The 19,619-nt window shown below is 42.8% G+C and overlaps 1 protein-coding gene across 7 annotated transcripts in view; it reads left to right on the plus strand.

Moving 5' to 3' along the window:
- EML6 (EMAP like 6) overlaps nt 1-19,619 on the plus strand; it is a 226,943-nt gene that overhangs the window by 88,058 nt on the left and 119,266 nt on the right. For all 7 annotated transcript variants that reach the window (XR_004903668.1, XM_036027959.1, XM_036027961.1 and 4 more), the window contains exons 5-6: nt 3,899-4,084; nt 5,614-5,749. Coding sequence is in view for 6 of the 7 variants with exons in the window: in XM_036027959.1 (XP_035883852.1) it covers nt 3,899-4,084; nt 5,614-5,749 (322 nt within the window). In the remaining variant the exon portion in view is untranslated. The remainder of the gene's footprint in view (nt 1-3,898; nt 4,085-5,613; nt 5,750-19,619) is intronic.

Raw genomic sequence — 19,619 nt, forward strand, 5'->3', positions numbered from 1 at the left:
GCAGCAGTTGGAGGATCCTTCCTTATGTTTCACACAGCCCACATGAAAGTCTAGAACACTCATTAAATTTGATAAACAGCTGAGTTTGTACTGTGTGAAGGATTAAAAGCTGACCCTCTTTTCAGTCTGCTTCAAGTGGAGCAACTAAAAACATGAAAACAGAACATTCTGTAAGAGAAGCGAAACTGAAATTCTATAGGGATGATCCCAAGTGGTCAGGGAATGGTGGGTGTTTCCGGAAAGGGTGCGCTTTGAGCTGAGCCTTGGTGGGCAGGTGAGTTTGGTAGGGAGAGCTTGGAAGGCAGCAGAACCCAGGGGAGGGCTGGCACTTCAGTCAGGAGTTGATAGGAGGCATTGGTCACCCATGGAATGAATCGTGGGACTGGGGAACAGAAAGGACCTTGGCCCATGACATGTTCAAAGATTATCAGTGTTATCATCACAAAGGACCTCTTTGTAAAACTTTCTATGAGAATGGATATTTGGAAAGATTGTGGCCACAAAGTACACTGTAGTCATTAAATATTAATCAGCTTAATAACTTTCATTAATCAAAGATATGTGTCTGCCAACATGAATTTCTGATCTGTCTAAAACATGGCAAGAGCACCGAGTTGTACTTCGAGCCACAAGTAAAGAAATACATGAGCTCATGCTGAGCCCGACTTCCATGAGGCCAGGTGGCTGTCTGGGAGCCTGGGACCCATCGTCCAACCCACACATTCTGCAGTGAGGAAGCCAGGGCCTATAGTATTGAACATTGGTTTTATCTCCCTCCACCTGTCTCTGGGGGAACTACTTAATCTTCCTCTAGGAAAAACTACGTCCTGAATTTATTAAGAGTTACACTGACCAGTAGATGGAACCAGTAGGGGCCCAATAACGTTAACTGCTTTTCCCATTTCCTAGGACCACAGAAATGGTGATGCAGAGAAGATTTAAACTCGGTTTCTGACTCCCTGTATAGCTCTTCCCACTTAGAAATTATTTCTTTAATGATCTAACTTGGCCTAACTCCCTTTTCCCCAAAACTAGATTTTTAAAAATAATGGATTAGCTGCTTAATTGACAGAACTCTTAGCGTCTTCCTGTTTCTTTCTTTCCTTGGTTAACTCTAACCTTCAGACAGTTAAATCTAAGAGCAGAGAAAGAGAAAACCTTGGAACTTCATTTGAAAACACTAAGATCTACTTATCCTGATAAATTTGTTAATTGTGTTTTAGCAGACTTAGGCATTTTTTTCCTAGGCAAAAATAAGGATTTTTACCTCAAATTGAAGAATTGGTAAATGCCTGCTTAGCCATTCTTTTTTAAAAAATTTAATCTTTATTGTGTTTTTCCCTTTACCAGTTAGTCCCCTTATATACCCCTCCTCCCAGCTCAGCCATTCTTTATTAATTTGTTTAGAAAGAACTCCACATCAAATTTCAACAAACTTCAACAAATTATTTTCACTATATATATTTTCTTCACTCAATTCTAGGATCCCCACCCTTTCTCCCCACACGTGCCTAACAGCCTGTGAAGGATTCCAGTCACATGGTGAACACAAAATCTTTGATGCACTCCAAGAAAATATTTCCATGTGAAATTTTTATAGCTAGGGTGAAATCCTTTCTGGTGTTGCAAACAGGTGAATAAATCAGTGATCTGAAATGAGCGCTTGAAAAACAGTAGCAGTTGAGCTTCATTTGCTTGGTTGGTTTTACAGCAAATGAGTGTACCAGGGTTGTGGGTACTGATCTTTCTCCAGTCTCCAGTCAGAGACCAGAGGGACCTTGGCAATTCCCCGGGCCAGATAGACTCCAGGTGACTGCCAGTTCCTGCAAAACTTGCGTTACAGTCTCCGAATGGGGATTGGAGAAGACAGACAATGACTCTCCATTCGATGCTGGGTTAGTGATGTGTTCCTACCCTCAACTGTTACTGTTTTCCAAACAGAAAGTGCTTCTCAAGAAGTGACAATAGGTCAAAGACTTGCCATTTTCCAGAGAAAGCCTCAGACCTATCCTGGCATTACATTTATATCTGCCTTTTTAGAGAATCATTTAATTATTTAGAATATTTCATGTTGACATTAATACCATCTGACTGGGTGGCTTTATCAGAAACCCTTTATGTCTGAGGATAATGGTCTCTGCTTTCTTCGGTGTCTATCTAGAAATAATTCAGTAACTGAGGTCAGAGGTGCACACCCCAAGTTAAAGGGATAATAATTACAAAATAATTTCTCTCTTTTTTACCTTCATGCTTGGGGAGACACAGTGAGAAAGAAATGCCTGCCTTAAGGGTCACCATGAACATCAAGTTCTTTGGCATGTATGTAGTTAGGTCTAACAGTTTGTTCAGGTTCAGAGTTAATCCTTAAGTATTAAACGTCTTGCCAAAGCTTTTACCTGTCTTTTCCCAGATCTTTTTATTCTTTCTATGTAGACTTTCATGCCTTTTCATAAAAACAGTACACAAAGATTGAGTCACCAGGGTGGACACTTCTTGAATGAGAGGAGAATCTTATATTGTCTTACAAGGGTGCACCTCTGTCTCTCCTGCTCCCTAAGGGCCACCTTCTCCACAGCTGCCTGAGCCCCGGCCCTCCTGGTGGCGCAGCCATCCCAGAACTGCTTCCCCCAGGACCATACCACCTCCCTTGCTGCACCCCTCCAACCCCGACTCTGCGAGGACTGCCATTTTCCCTCTCTTGCCGGCACAGAGGATTAGTGTTGCCACTGATTTTCCTCACACTTCCTGTCACCTAGGTTTGCCTGATCCTGCTCTCCTGAACCCCAGTGCAATTTCTTCCTCACCAAGGCTCCCAATCCTGCTCTCACTCATCCCAATTAATTCAACGTGTTTTCTCTCTTTGAATTCTCCTGCCACTTGTAGGCGGTCTGAATAGGCTACCTTAAAATGCTCTCTTGTTGTTTTATGTGTATCTTCATTAGATTTGAAGTTCCTGAGGCAAAGATCGAGATGTCAATATTGTGTCATGTATAACCCCCTTGAACCCTTCTTTACCCTCTGTGAGGTGCAAAGGCTCTCTTTTCTCCCCGCCCAACAGGGGTAATAATATCTGCCTTAGCTGCTTTTCAAGGGTATTTCGAAGATTATGTAACTAGACATATGTAAAGAGCCATTATAAACTGTGAGGGACTATGTACATGGCACTAAAGTTGGACCATTTCATTATTTGAAAAAAAAAGTATGGCAAAGCAAAGTATTTAATTTTTATGTAACAATGGGAGTCTCCCTGCTGCCTTCTAGAAAGTAGTTCAAGCTTTATGCTTATGATTTTCCACCTGACAAATTATACCACTAAAACTGAAAAGTCTCATCAATTATTTGGCTATATGGAGCTAAGCTTATATTTAAATACATATTTCTATGTAACATTTTTACAGTGAAGATTTATGGTATTTTTAGTTAGAAATAAATTATTTCCAAATATATTTACATCCATCAAAAAATGCCTAAAATTTTAACAGGAGGTTGTAGATAGTTTTAATTTTCCTATTTATCGTTTCAGTGTTTCTAAACTTCTCTACAGTGAACCTATACTAGTTCTGTAATTTGACAAGAAGTTCATCAAACAAAAGCATGATGATTCATCCACTGTATTCCAACTCTGGGAACATTGACATTTTATATTAAATTACCATTAAACAGTAAAGTTTTGAAATTTTGGAACTTTGAAGATTTTGAAATATTGTAATCTGCTAGTTGGCTAAAATGCTCTGTGGTTCTCTGCTGTCACAGCAAAACAAGTTAAATTACGTGTACCTAGTTCAGCCATAGCAAATTATGTAACACATATTGAAACATTAAGCAAATAAACACTAATAATGACATGCATTGGAAGACTCTATTTTTGGATCTGTTTATTTTATCAATTACTTCCTAGTTTTGGACACTATGTGGAAATGCCCTGACTGCAAAAAGAGGGATATTTGGCAAAACAGGGGATCTTCAGACCATCCTTTGCCTTGCGTGTGCCAAAGAAGACATCACCTACTCCGGTGCTTTAAATGGGGACATCTATGTCTGGAAAGGGCTCAACTTAGTCCGCACCATTCAAGGAGCACATAGTGTGAGTATTCCCAAGTGGAAATTTGGTAAGATTTACTTAATAAGTTAAGGCCACAAGCCTCTCTGTCTTTTCCCCATCACTTGAGGATAATCCAACTCTGCTGAACACTCTCTAAACATGCCTGAAAGATTTCCCAAATTTTTTTGTTCACCTAGAAGAAATATTTCAAAAACACTGTAATTTAATTAGCCTTTACCTCAATTACTAATTGGCCGATTAATGTTGCTATTCATCAACAGTAGCTCAGCAGAAGACTGGAACTATTTCATCGTTAGTTCCCTCTCACTGACCAGCACTTCTCATACTGGAATGTGCCTGCAAGTCTCCTGGAGATCGTGTTCATGTGCAGATTCTGACTCAGTGTGTCTGGGGTGATCTCACTGCTGCTGGCCTGTGGCTCACCCATTGAATAGCAAGGGTGGGGATAACTGTACTACATCCATTAGTAAGGTACATTTTCCTCCCCTCTAGGTCCACATCACAAGCTGTTAAAATTCAAACAGAAACCATGGACAAACTCGCTTTTGATGGTCTGCTCTGTGAGAACAGGGCAAACTTTACTTCTGACTCTCTGCTCAATTTTGACACATATTAAAAAGGTTCCATTGCTCTATCTACAGATGACAAAATGGAGGTGACATGAAACGTAAGCCTATTGCAGTGAATAGAAGTGTGGTGAAATGTTACAGGAGGCTTGATATCCCTCTTGCTTATCGCCTCCAAATTGATCCCCTATTACTTATAATAGGGAGAAAAGTTTAAGGAACTCTTAGCAAAAGAACTATGAAATTGTAGACCTTTCATTGTCTTGTATGTTCAAGACCAATTTTCTTGGCTTTGATAATTATGAAACAGTTTTTAAAACAAGAAGTGTTTGTCCTCATTCATAAAAGCAGCTGCCTTAGTAACCTAATTTCTCTTTACTCTGGATCTTAGGTCAACACTGTTCACTTGTAGCACTTTTAAACAGACCAAATAAAATATTTTTCTGCAGAAAAACATCTTTAAATTAGGAAACTATTTCAGATGTGAAAAAACGTCTTCAAGCATGCATCAGCTACCACCACTATAACTGATGCTTTCCGTCAGGCGCAGGCGGTGCCTTCTGGAGTTCATGGAGATGTGGAAGTGCTTATGCTTCTAGCTGGAACATCTTTACCTGATTATTTGGACAGCAATTTACATGAAACCCCTCCGTTGTTTTACTTTTCTTTATAGTGATCAGTTGTCACATCTTTTCTTCATAACGATCACTTGTCTGCTTTAACCAAGGAATTCTGAATAATTTTTTAACAACCTGCCATCAGTTTAGTAATGGCAAAGGATGTCTTGAATCAGTTGGCTCTGGCGGTGATTATCATTAATTTTTAATCCAGCTAAAATAAAGGGCACTCTAAATGGCTGTTTGTTTTATTGTCAGGATTTCAGCAGAGAACAGGGATTTGTTTTGATTTTCAGTCATCAAGACTCACTCTCCATCGCTGTCCAGAATGGTGGCAGCACTGAGTGTTATCTGCCTTAATTGACAGGCCGGGATCTTCAGCATGTACGCTTGTGAAGAAGGCTTTGCCACCGGCGGACGTGATGGGTGTATACGACTGTGGGATACTGATTTCAAACCAATAACCAAAATTGATCTCAGGGAGACAGAACAAGGATATAAAGGTAATATGTGTATTAATGCTTACCCATAACTGTAAGAGTGTTAAATGCCAGATGAAGTTCTATATTTATATTTATTTTCCTATAACCATCAATTCCACAGAGGACTCAAGACAGTTTACATAAATATATCTAATACAAGATCAAAAGGATGTTAAAAATAAATGGGTGCCCCTTTTTTCTAAACTGCACAAAGGTATCTGTATGTACGAGCAGTGGTCCTGCTCGAAGGCAGACACAGTGGTAAAACTACCGAGCGTTATCCTGGGAAGTGGTACTTTCACTTATAAAAATGGGGATGCTCTGGACCCTGAATGTGACCGCACCCAGCCTCTGAAAATAAATAAGCAAATAAATAAGTGATTGGAAAAACAAGACAAATTATTTTAAAAAAAATAGCTTTTAAGTAATAGCTACCATATTAGTAGATGGTTAAGAGCATTGGCTCAGAGTCAGGAGGCCTGGATTCAGTTCCAAATTTTACCTGTGGAAGATTTGAGATCTTGGTCAGATTTCTTTACATCCTCTGGGCTTCCTTTTCCTCCTCTGTAAAATAGGGGTGATACTAGCACCAACTTCATGGAATTGTATGAGGATTAAATATACTCTCAAAGTGCTACGTCATCGTGCACAATCAGCATTCAATAAATGTGGGCTATTACTAGAATATATTGGGTATATGTGTACCAAAAAATACACAACAGTTTATATCTTTTTAAATTCTCATGATAGGCTTATTATCTCACTTTTACAGATAAGGAAGTTGGGGCTGAGAGTAAAGAGGAGAATGTAAATAGGAAAGATAAGTTGAAGTCACATGTGATGCTAATACACTAAGCATGCGTGGGAAGCGCTGTTCATTTGCGGCAGGTGGGCCTAGATCTGGCCGTGGCTCCGGCAGCCAGCGCTGAGGGAGGGGTGCTCAGTACATGAGTCATGGCGTCCACAGGTGAAAACTTACCCACTGCTCAGGTAAAGGGAAATTACTCCCATAGCCGAAAGGAGAGAGAAATTTCCTGAGAATCTTCCTAGACAAGATTTTGTGACATGAGACCCAGAGTCCTTAAAAGGCCTTAAGTGAGCTGTTATTCATTGGGTGGTTTTTCCCGAAGCCCCTCCACGTGGGCTGCGGGCTGTGTGGCCACAGCAGTTCTTCCACAGGCCACCCCGTGTGGCCTGCTCTCTGCTGGCCTGGGGAGACTCCAGAGGACTGAGAGAAGAACGCACAGACTACCTGTCCTTTGGGCCATCCCCCTTAAATAATGTTGTCTTCAACCTAATCTTTCTTTTTTAATAGATGCAAATAATCTTCTTTAAAAAAAGATTTTATTTATTTGTTTTTAGAGAGAGGGGAAAGAAGGGATAAAGAGAGGGAGAGAAACATCAGTGTGTGGTTGCCTCTTGCGTGCCCCCAACTGGGGACCTGACCCACAACACAGGCTTGTGCCCTGACCAGGAATCCAACCGGCAGCCTTTTAGCTCACAGGCCAGCACTCAGTCCACTGAGCCACACCAGCCAGGCAACCAAATCTTTCTTAAAAAGTGAGCAACAGAAAAGTGAGCAGGCCATTGTACTTCCTCTGTATACCCAGAATCCAGCTGCCTTAAATACTTTCTATTTTTTAAGTTTTTTTAAAAGTATATTTATAGTCTACTAATCTAGACATTGGGTTGTTATTTTCTTATGGAAGCTTAGGATCCTAGTATGGATATGTGTCTGAATACCAGGCACAGGGGACAATGTGGAAAGTTACCAAATTTAGTGTCCACTTCAGCACGTTGACCAGGAGACAGTGAAGGCCCTTAAGTTGTCTGCTGCAGAGTGTGAGCCAGTGCACCTTTATCCAGAAAAATACTCAAGCAGATAGAAGCAATCACGAACCCAAAGAAATGTAAAAATTGTTAGAAAAAACTGTCAAAATGTTTGACGTTGAACTGTGAAACTTGAAGGTAAACTGGGAACAAAACGTAGATAACTCGGTAGATGGGATGATGGACTGTAAACTGACTAGATGTTGGGGAGCAGCACCCAGAAATGATGACTCCTTTTTGGCAGTGACTTTATCCAGCTCATCCAAAAATTGTATCACGTAATTAATGTATCGATTTTAACATGTGGGAATCAGGGAAAAAGCCACATTTACCCTGCTATACTTTTCTCCCCAACCTGGGGCTCGTAAAGGAGAGTTCAGGAACTGGTTCGGAATGAACATTCTCATGACCAGGGGTTCGCATTGACTGCACAAGGGGAACCCCACGGCCTACTCCTGCCCTGAGAGTCAAAGAAAGATGGTCAGGGACACCTTTCATGATGTACCACTCCCGAGAGATCCCCGCACACACTCCCTTGCCAACATCAGAGCAGATACAGGTGGTGTGCGGTAGATGGGCAAGCCTGCCTGTGTCTCACAGATGTGGCCCATAGCACGCACCCAGGCATTCAGGATGTCAGAGCAGGCAGGGGTTGGCATGTGTTTTTAGGTGGGTGACCAGTGGGACAATAGTTTATATTTCAGGGGCTGTGGTTTTAATGAACCAGATCATGCTGCAGTTTGAGCTCAAGGGACACGTAGGCAGGGGCACTGCTCCTCAAATGGCAGCCTATTTCTTGCCAGCTCCGTCATTTTTGCAATTGCTACTCATTACCAATACTCTTATTTACTTAATATGTTACTTAAATTGATGTTAATAGACCTTTCTCTGTTTTTACTCCTCATAAGCAATATCTTTAAAATTATGGCTTTAATATCCTATTCTATGTATTTGTAGACATACACACACATATATATTTACTGATTAAAGTAAGTTCTAACTATTGAAATAATAAATTTTGTCCATGTGCACCCCCTCAGCAGTGCCTTTGCCTGTCACACTTTTGGCAGCACTCACAGAAGTCCATTACCTACTGTCAAACTCTTAGAGAAATGCTGGAGTTTATTCCAACCCTCAGTGGAAAATCGGGATAAATGTCTAATGTCAAAGGAACTGAAGGCTTTTGGTTGAAATGTTGGTAACAGCCCCAAAATGGGCCAAAGTTCCTGAGCCTGTGGAGACGGGACCATGCAGAGGGAACCTGCTGTGATCCTGCATCACCCTCAGAGATGCTTTCCCCTGCCCCCAGCGTCCCAGTGCAGCAGGGAAGGAGGCTGAGTTCAAAGCTGCTTTGTTCAGTCAGATCAGCTTCTCTGAGGTGACCTCTGAGGCCCACTGCTGGGGCCACCCTGTGTTGAGGCACCCTTTGGGGCGTGAGAAGGTAGGAGTGAGGCCTGAGTGAGAAAGGAGACCCAGCACAAATAAAGGGGTTAAAAGAGTAGGATTTGAGGGGAGAATTAAAAGTAATTTTTTAAAATATATTTTATTCATTATGCTATTACAGTTGTCCCATTCCCCCCCATTATTCCCCTCCACCCTGCATACCCCTCCCACCTGCATCCCCAGCTTTAGTTCATGTCCATGGGTTATACATATAAGTTCTTTAGCTTCTACATTTCCCATACTATTCTTGCCCTCCCCCTGTCTATTTTCTCCCTACCATCTATGCTACTTATTCTCTGTACCTTTCGCCCCTCTTCCCCTCCCACTGCTCTGCTGATAACCCTCCATGTGATCTCCATTTCTGTGGTTCTGTTCCCGTCCTAGTTGGTTGCTTAGTTTATTTTTGGTTTTTTGTTGGCTTTTTTTTTTAGGTTTGGTTGTTAATAGCTGTGAGTTTGTTGTCATTTTACTGTTCATATTTTTGATCTTTTTCTTAGATAAGTCCCTTTAATATTTCATATAATAAGGGCCAGTTGGCGATGAACTCCTTTAACTTGACCTTATCTGGGAAGCACTTTACCTGCCCTTCCATTCTAAATGATAGCTTTACTGAATAGAGTAATCTTGGATGTAGGTCCTTGCCTTTCTTGACTTGGAATACTTCTTTCCAGCCCCTTCTTGCCTGCAAGATTTCTTTTGAGAAATCAGCTGATAGTCTAATGGGAACTCCTTTGTAGGTAATTCTCTCCTTTTCTCTTGCTGCTTCTAAGATTTTCTCCTTATTTTTAACCTTGGCTAATGTAATTATGATATGCCTTGGTGTGTTTCTCCTTGGATCCAACTTCTTTGGGATTCCCTGAGCTTCCTGGACTTCCTGGAAGTCTATTTCCTTGGCCAGATTGGGAAAGTTCTCCTTCACTATTTGTTTAAATAAGTTTTCAATTTCTTGGTCTTCCTCTTCTCCTTCTGGCACCCCTATGATTTGGATATTGGAATGTTTAAAGATGTCCTGGGAGTTCCTAAGCCTCTCCTCATTTTTTTTGAATTCTTGTTTCTTCATTCTGTCCTGGTTGAATGTTTCTTTCTTCCTTCTGCTCCAAACTGTTGATTTGAGTCCTGGTTTCCTTCCCGTCACTGTTGATTTCTTGTAGATTTCTCTTTATTTCACATAATGCAACCTTTATTGCTGCCTGGGTCTTTTTTTATGCTGTTGAAGCACCCAGTGAGTTCCTGGAGCATCCTGATAACGAGTGTCTTGAAGTGTGCATCTGATGGGTTGGCTATCTCTTTGTTGCTTAGTTGTCTTTTTTCTGGAGCTTTGAACTGTTCTTTCATTTCGCCATTTTTTTTTTTTTGACTCAGCAGGCCTGTTACATATAAGGGGCAGAGCCTTAGGTGTTCACCAGGGTGGGGCAACCCAGTTGCTGGGTTGTGACACTATATGTGGGGGAGGAGCTGAGAGGGAACAATGGCGCTTGCTCTGCTCTCTGCCAGTTTTCAGTCATTTCCCCTGCTACCCACAAGCAAATTGGGCCCTTCTGGTGATGATTCCCATGTGGGTGGGTTTGTGTACATTCTAGAACCCTGTGGGTCTCTCTACCGAACTCTTCTGTGAGGCTGGGAGTTTCTCCCACTGCTTCCTTAACCCCCACAGGTGTTTTCAGTCAGAGGCTTTGAGGCTTTACTTCCCTGCACTGGAACTGTGGGCTGTGTGATCTGTCTTGCTCCCCAGTTGTTCCTCCCAGTTTATCTGCACACAAATGTGGGACCACCCACTCCACCAACCACTGCCTCATCCAGTCCTCCAGCCTCCGCCTTGACAAGAGTCTTCTCCACCCAGCTGCCTGTCTTCACCCCTCCTATGGGTCTGGGTGAATGTTTCTTCTTTAACTCCTTTGTTGTTGGACTTCCATACAGTTCACTTTTCTGTCAGTTCTGGTTATTTTTTTGTTTTTAAATTTGTTGTTGTCCTTCTTTTGGTTGTGCAAAGAGGCACAGTGTGTCTACCTACACCTCCATCTTGGCCAGAAGCCTCTTGGGTAAATTAAAAGCAATTTGAATGTAAATAGTTTTCTGGTCCAGCTTCCCCTTCAGCCAGCCAATACCATAGCCTTGGTTCTCTGAGATTTATTTGCAGCATATGGGGCAAAAAAGAGTGAAGGGAAGGGAGAGAAAGAGGGGAGGACAGGGATGGAACAAGAGGAAGAAGGCCAGGTGGACAGAAGTTTGGGTGAACTTCATCCTGCCCCATCCCACCTCGAAAGAAGCCTTGGCTTTCTCCTCCACCTTACTCAGGCTCTCTGCCTCAAAATTGGAAACAAAGTGTATTTGAAAGGAGTGGATTCAAGCAAAGCAATGCTAGAACTTCCTTGCTCTTGATTTGGATGTGAAGCTACGTGCTTGAATGGTTTTATTCTTGTAAGAATTTCTTGATATAAATGAGCTGCCTTCCATATTTTCATTGTGTAGCAATGACTCATGAATTCATTTCCATGGAAATACAGTGATTTCTTGTTTTACTCAGTCAAATAGCTTTCTATACAAATTTCGCAGGAGTATTAATCATGGCCACATCCCAATTCCTGTGACACTATAGTGATGTTCTTACTCCTTAAATTTTTAAAAAATTATATTTTATTGTTAATGCTATAAAATTGTCCCATTTTTTCCTCCTTACCCTCTCTCCCCCGACTCCCTCAGGCAATCCCCACACCTTTGTTCATGTCCGTGGGTCATGTGTATATGTTCTTTGGCTACTCTATTTCCTATGCTGTACTTTACATCCCCATGACCATTCTGTGACTACCAATTTTTATTTCTTAATCCCTTTACTTTTTTTCAATCAATCCACCTGACCTCCATCTTATCTGGCAGCCATCAAAATGTTCTCTGTATCTATGATTCTGTTTCTGTTCTGCTTATTTATTTCGTTGTTTTTAGATTCAATTGTTGATAAATATGTGTTTAGTGCCATTTTATTGCTCATATTTTTGATCTTCTTAAAGAACTACTATTAACATTTCATATAATACTGGTTTGGTGATGATGAACTTCTTAGCTTGTTCCCATCTGGGAAGCTCTTCATCTGTCCTTTGATTCTAAATGATAGCTTTTCTGGGAAGAGTAACCTTGGTTGTATGTCCTTGCTTTTCATCATTTTGAATATTTCTTGCCAGTCCCCTCTCGCTTGCAAAGTTTCTTTTGAAAAATCAGTTGTCAGTTCTATGGGAATTCCCTTGTAGGTAACTAACTGCTTTTCTCTTGCTGTTTTTAAGATTCTCTGTCTTTAACCTTTGCATTTTAATTATGATGTGTCTTGTCGTGGGCCTCTTTGGGTTCTTGTTGCTTGGGACTCTCTATACTTCCTGGATTTGTATGTCTATTTCTTTCACCAAGTTAAGGAAATTTTTTTTCCCTATTTCATTATTTTCCTAAATACAGGGTCCAGCACAAATAACGCCCCTTTGTTATTACAGAATCATATGCATATAATTCTGTAACATAGCAATATCATACTCAAGCACACCATATGGCATTTTAGATGAAATATTCAAATTATAACTATAAATTATTACATCCATATTATTACCTTACCAACCACACTCAAGCAGGCCTTTCTTCTGCTGGATCCTGTAGGTTTCCCATTTCTTGCTAGCTGTTTTCTCCTTCCAGCACCCCCATGATGTGACTGTTGGTATACTTGAAGTTGTTCCAGAGGTTCCTCATTTTTTTGGATTCTTTTTTCTTCTTGCTGTTCTGTTTGGTTGCTTTTTGCTTCCTTATATCACAGATCACTAATTTGATTCTCAGATTCATCCACTTCACTGTTGTTTCCCTGTAAATTGTTATTTATTTCATTTAATGTATCCTTCATTTCTGACTGGATCTTTTTTATGCTGTTGAGGTCCTCACTAAGTTCATTTATGAAGCATCCTTATGACCAGTGTTTTGAACTCTGCATCTAGTAGCTTGCTGGTCTCCATTCTGTTTTCTTTTTCTGGAGTTTTGATCTGTTCTTTAATTTGGGCCATATTTCTTTGTCTCCTCATTTTGGTAGCCTCCCTGTGTTTGTTTCTATATTAGGTTGAGCTGCTATGTCTCCCAGACATGGTAGAGTGGCCTAATGTAGTCAGTGTCCTGTAGGGTCCAGTGGCACAGCCTCTCCTATTATCCAAGCTGGGTACTCAAGGTGCACCTACTATGTAGGGTATGTACACCCTCCTGTTGTAGTTGAGTCTTGATTGCTGTTAGCACATGCAGGGTCAGCCACCACCTGTGTTCTTTCTGGGGTCACACAGCCTAAGCTACAAAGTGATCTGCAGATGGCTGCTATTTGTGCTGGGCTTGGATGTACCCAGGTGAGGCCAAGCTGTGAACCACCACCCGCTGCTGATAGTGCTGGTCCTGTGGCAAGTTAGCGAAAGGTATGGGGCTCACTGAAGCCAGATGCTGCTTGTTTGAGAGAATTTAGGAAAATTTGAAACATGGGCCAAAACAAGTCATTTGTATGTAAAATTCACTGGAAACAGCTTGGGTGGGCCTGACAGTTGGGTGGGGCATGGACTCAGGGAATCATCAGTTTGGGGCCAACAGTGTGACCCAGGTTGATGGAGACTCAGATACAGTGGCTGCCTGCTGGCTCTGTGGCTCTGTGGCTCTGTGGGAGGAGGGCTCAGAAAAGGAATAATGTCTTCTTCCAGTACTTCTGTCTGGGAGAAAGTTGCCCCCCAGCTCCTCCCCGGATGCTGGGCAATGCAGTTCATCCCCGTATGACTCTGTTGCCTTTGAGTCTGCTGCCCCCATGCTGCTGGAGCTCAGAAAGAGTGAGTCCCATGACATCTGTGCATGGGCCCTTTAGGAGGAACTTCCTGGGACTCCAGAAGCTTCCGCCCCCCTGGGTTGGGGGGCCTGGTGTGTAAGGCTGGTATATATTGTTCCTTAGCTAGCCCTCTTGATTTTTACTTACCACACATGGCTGTGGGGCCAGCCTGTTCCACATCTCCACCCCTCCTACCAGTCTTGATGTGGTTTCCTTAATTGTATAGTTATAGGACTTCATTCAGCTTGATTTCTGATGGTTGTGAATATCAGTTGTTCTATGGTTTAGTTGTAATTTTGATGTGGTTTTATGAGTAGGTGAGCCATGTTTACTTACAATGCCCTCTTGACCAGAATCCCAGGCCTGTAACTTCTTTAGTGAAAGATTTTAAGTCAGCCCTGTCCATTGTTCTTCCTTATATTAATTAAAATTCAGAAACTGCTCCTTACTAGAATTTGGGAATCCAAATCTATGTATAAGATCCCAGGTAGAGGCATACCTTGTTTTATTGCCCTTCACTTTATTGAGCTTCACAGATGTTGCACCTTTTTTTACAAATTAAAGGCAAGACCCTCCACCAGCAAAAAGATCATGACTCACTTTATGTAACATTTGCTTTATTGCGGTGGTTTGGAACTGAATCTGCAATATTTCTGAGGTATGCCTGTGCTTTGTGTGCTACCTGTAAAGGCTTCCATTGCTCCTCCTGGAGACTTCCAGAAGAAACGTAAAATGAATCTGGCAGTTTCCACGTTGCCCCAGGCTCCATTGGGTGTGTTACATGAACCCAAAATCCAATTTTTTTTGAACTTCAAAATACACCTGATCCCAAAGAATTTCAAATACATGGTATGGTGGACCTTCAGTACATTTTTTAGAGACTGTCAAATTCTGGAATTTTCAAACTGGGAGAGACGTTGGATATTAGTGTGCAGAACTCTCTCACCTTATAGATCAGTAGTATGAGGCTCAGGGTCATTGATGTCAAGCTAATGTGGGAGTAGGGACCTAACTCAAATGTCACACGGAATTTACAGTGCATTCTGAGTCTGGGCATTTTAAAATCAAATTTATGATTTGGGTAAAATAATGAAGCTTAAATTACTTATAGTGGTGGCAAGAGAAGCCAAAATAATTCTTAAAGCAAGTCAACTAAAATAAGTTACATCTGTGGTGATAAAATACTTTGAATTAATGTCTGTAAATGATTATGTCTAAAGGAATACAGTAATTATTCACACAGTATAAGATATACTATTTATTCATTTATTCAATATACACTTAAGCATCTACTTGTGTCAGACACGTGCCTATGAACTGAATAGGCTCTTCTAACAAGGATGCTTCAAGCATTTTATTGGAGTCTTTTGTGTGTTTATTTTAATTTCCAACACATATTTGTTGAATTGTTGCTGTGCGTAAAGACTATAAATCCATATTTGGAGACGTCTTGCAGTAGGTCAAGCAGTATTCCCTCAGTGTTCAGCAGAATACAAGATGCTCCTTCTTAGACTTCTCACCGTCTTTGTGTCCCACCCACTGGTCCGAACCACCCCCTTTCACATAGATTACTGCAGCTGCTCTATAGCTTGTGTCCCTGCTTTGACCATGATGCTCAGAATGGCAGCCACAGGGATCGTTCGAGATGTACATGAGCCAGATCACATTACTCCTTTTCTCAAAACCCTGCGATGGTTCCCACTTTCCTCAGACAGAGTCAGTTTTTAGGATGGCCTAGTGTCCCCTCCTCCTTTGTGTCAAACTGCTGTGTTCAAGCTTCACCCCCAAGAACCAGCAATAGGAGTTCGTGGAAGGTTCTGGGAAGGCGAGTGTTATGGTCAGATCTCCACCTCCTTCTGTGCTTGAGATACGGTGATGTACAACAGTTGGAGGAGCCACTCTCAAACCTGAGAACAGCCTTGTTTCCAACAGAGACAGCAAGCACATCCGATTGTTCCTCTGGTCCCTTCATGACTTGCCTCTACTGCCATCGCTTCTCTCACCTGTCTCCCCATCTGTTCACCATTGTCCTTTGGGCCATGCCCCCCCGCCTCACCGTTGTTCTGCAGAAGCGGAGGTGCATCAGAGGAGTATGCATGGGTGCTGGAGATGGCAAGGAGTGCCTGGAGGGGTGGGCGTGGTGGTCTTTGTTTGTACTTGGAGGTGTGGAATGTGCAGTGAGAAGAGCAGAGGCTGACTGTCTGGTACATTCTGGTAGTAATTCCCCTTCCCAAGCTGACCCCATATAAAAAGCAGCCTGGGTGTTCCCTCCCTGGGGTGGGACGCCACAGGTCAGTGTGTGTTTCTACCTTCTGGCATTCTGTTGGGCTATGTGGACCCTTCAGCGTTCCTGTGACTACAGGATTTGGGATCCTCTGGACTGAAATAGCACAGATTTTGTGGAGAGTACCTTTCACTACAAGTTCTGCTAGGAATTCCTGGGCAGAGACCCCCTGTAAACAGGATCAGCAGGTGGTGGGCAGTTCGTGCTGCAGGCAGCTCACAGACAGACCTGTTTAGGCCCAGCCCCAGCCCAGCCTGTGGAGAACCCTGACCCTCCTACAGCAGCTCTAGTGCTCGATGCCAGCTCTGCAATGACCTCTGTGTTAACTAAGCATCTGCACTCAGGACCCAACATAATCCTTAGACAGCTCTGGGCAGGGCTGGCTCCCAGGAAGATCTGGTTTAGTGCTTTGCTGTTGCCACCTTGAAATTCTTAATCACTTTTAAGCAAGAGGTCCCGCATTTTCATTTTATATTGGGCCCCACACATCATAAGGCCGGTCCTGGCCCCCAGTCATCTGTGCTCAGGAATCTCTGGGAAGTCTTGTTTCAGGTTCCCAAAGTCTTTAACATTACTCCCAGGGGACAGGAAGCACAAGCAGGGCCAGGAGCCCCTGGCCCACCTCAGAGCCCCTACGTGGCTTCAGCCTCCCCTCTCGTGAGGAAGGGGGCAGGGGGAAGGGGGTTCAGAGGTCCCTGCTGCTCTTCCCACACCCTCTCCCAACCTTTCCTCTTGGAGTGAAACCTCTATCCCTCTCACTATTAGCTCTTTACCAAGGGGCTCCTCAGTATTACACCTTTAACAAGGTTGAGTTTATAGGAGAAAGCCATCACCTTATCCTGTTTACTTTTCGGTGCCTTGTCCTGGCCGCACGTCCACAGAGAAAGGAAATAGCTCAGTGGGGAAGAGAGTTTGTTCCCGACTTGCACTGCTTGAATTCTCATTCTCTCTCTATCGCTCGCTCATTCTGGGACTTGGGGCAAATGAGCTAAACATCCTGTGCTGTGATTTCCTCATTTACATGTGTTTGGTGCCGTTGTTCAGCCCCAGCTCCTGGCCACCCTGTGAATGAGTGGTGTCCCCCCATCCTGTCCTCCACAGCCCCGCTCGGCTGCTGGAGACCCGTGCCCGTGGCTGCTTTCATGGAGTCACTCCATCTCATACTTGGTCTGCTGCTTTCTGTTTTCCCCCACATTATTGTCTTTGCTAAAGAACTCTGTATTCTCATGATGTGCCTGAAGTAGAACAGCTTCAGTTTTGTCATTTGTGCCTCCTGAGATGCTTCAGGTTTAATTTGCTGTAGGGCCCACTTGTTCATCTTTCTGGCAGTCCAGCATGTCCACAGGGCTCTCCTCCAGCACTGTGTTTCAGATGTATCTTTTTTTTTCCCTATCAGCCTCTTCGTTATCCAACTTTTGCATCTGTACATAGTAATTGGGAGTGGGAGGGTGTGAGTGATCTTAGCCTTGGCCTCTAATGACACATCTTGGCTCTGGTTGATCTTCCCTAATTCTCCCATTGCTGCCCTTCCGGGTCTCAGCCTTCCCTTGATTTCATGGCTGCAGTCTCCATTTGGTGGCTGAACCAGGGTAAGCAAAGTCTTAAATAATTTCAGTGTCTTCATAGTCTATGTTAAAACTGTATGTTTCATTTGTAGTTATGATTTTTTCTTGTCTTGATCTTCTCATTCGGTCCTGCTTTGGCACATTTTTCTTTCAGTTTCATCAGAAGTCATTTCAAATCGTCATTTCTTTCAGTAAGATGATGTCCTTGGCATGTCTTAAGCTATTGATAGTTCTTTCATGAATTTTCACTCCCCCCTTGTCTAAGTCTAGCTCAGTTTTTTGAACAATATGTCCGTGTACAGAATAAATAAAAGGGCTATAAAATGCACCCTTGTCCGATGCCATTGCCTGCAGGAAACCATCCTGTCCATATTCTGTCCTGACAGTGGCTTCCTGTCCACAGCACAGGTTACACGTCAGGACACCCAAGTGCTGAGGGGCACCCATTTCTTTCAGAGCAGCCCATAGCTTTTCATGCTCCACGCAGTCCAAGGCTTTATAGTCTATAAAACATAGACTAACCCACTTCTGAGATTCTCTGGAGAACTCGAGTATCCAACAGATGTTCACAGTTGGCTCTTGAGTGCCTCTTCCTTTGCAGACTCTGCTTGAACATCCTGCATTTCTAGCTCCGTATAAGATGTTGGTTTTGTTGCATCACCTGAGCATCACGCTATTTGTGTGGGAAATTAGAGCAATAGCCTAGTATTCATTTTATGTACCACACTCCTTGGTATCTCCTTCGTGAAGATCGGGATGCACATTGAACATTTCCAGGCTGCAGGCCATTGTTCTGTTTTCCACGTTTGTTGACACATTCTTACTAGGTTTTGACAGATGCAGACTCTGTGGTCTGAAATAATTCTAACGATTTCCTGTTTGCCCCTGGTGATTTATTTCTTCCTAGTGTGTTCAGGGCAGATTTCACTTCACTTTCTAGAATTACAGGTTCTTCCTCATAGGAATCTTCTGCAGGTTATCTGTCATCCTCCTGTCTCTTCTATATGGATTTTCAGTATACTGTTTCCACTCTGGGCCGATGGGCAAATAATGTAAGTTTCTATGCTGCAGCTTTCTCATTTATAAAACAGGTATTTACTGGCCCCATCCATGGGCCTCCCCCTGAGTTGTTATTAGCATTCCGGGCACATATATAGAGCTTGGGGCACAGGGCTGAGTAATGTCAGTGAGGACGTTCGTGCCCATTTGCAGGGCTTTCTTGTTTGACTCAGAATCAACTTCTCAAAGTTGCACTTTGCCATCTGCCCATCAGACTTTGTGCTTTCTAGTGCACCGGGGTGGAGTTTTCCAATGTGTGGCTGAAGAATCACTGAATTAGAAGCACCTGGTAGTGCAGCCTGGCAAGCCGAATTTCCAACAATCTGACTGCAGTCTGAGAGCATTCCAGCTGGGGAACAGCTTGATAGTGGTTCTCAACAAGTGGTCCTCAGCCCTGGGAACCACAACTCCTCCAGACCCACTGAGAAGATTCTCTGGGTGGGGTCTGGGCATCTGTATTTTTAAAACACTTTCCACATAAGATCTGAGGCACAGTGAAAGGGGTGGAGCAGCTGCCTTTGGTCTTTGAGTATGTCAGGCCTAGCAGCACCAGATCTCAGATCACCAATGAGCACCAACTCTCTCCCTACTGCCAGGCTTCCCTTCTTGGGCCAAGTAATTGGGCGGAGAGACTATTTTATTCCCCAAATAGTTTGTTCTCTCTTTGTGTGTCGGACCATAACCTTTCCTTCTGCAAGTCTACAGTGCTAGCATATCAAATGGTAACAAATAAGTAGTAGCATGAGGAAGGCACATGCAGCAACTTCTTCATAGCTCCAGGTGCCAGCCTTTCCCAGGGCCAGAATCTGAACACATGTACAGCAAGTGTTCCCCATTGAGTTGTGCACCTAATTAAAAAGACTCCAATAAAAAAAGCACAGTAACCTCCTA

Source organism: Phyllostomus discolor, chromosome 6, assembly GCF_004126475.2.
Source record: "Phyllostomus discolor isolate MPI-MPIP mPhyDis1 chromosome 6, mPhyDis1.pri.v3, whole genome shotgun sequence".
In the NCBI taxonomy this organism is placed as follows: domain Eukaryota; kingdom Metazoa; phylum Chordata; class Mammalia; order Chiroptera; family Phyllostomidae; genus Phyllostomus; species Phyllostomus discolor.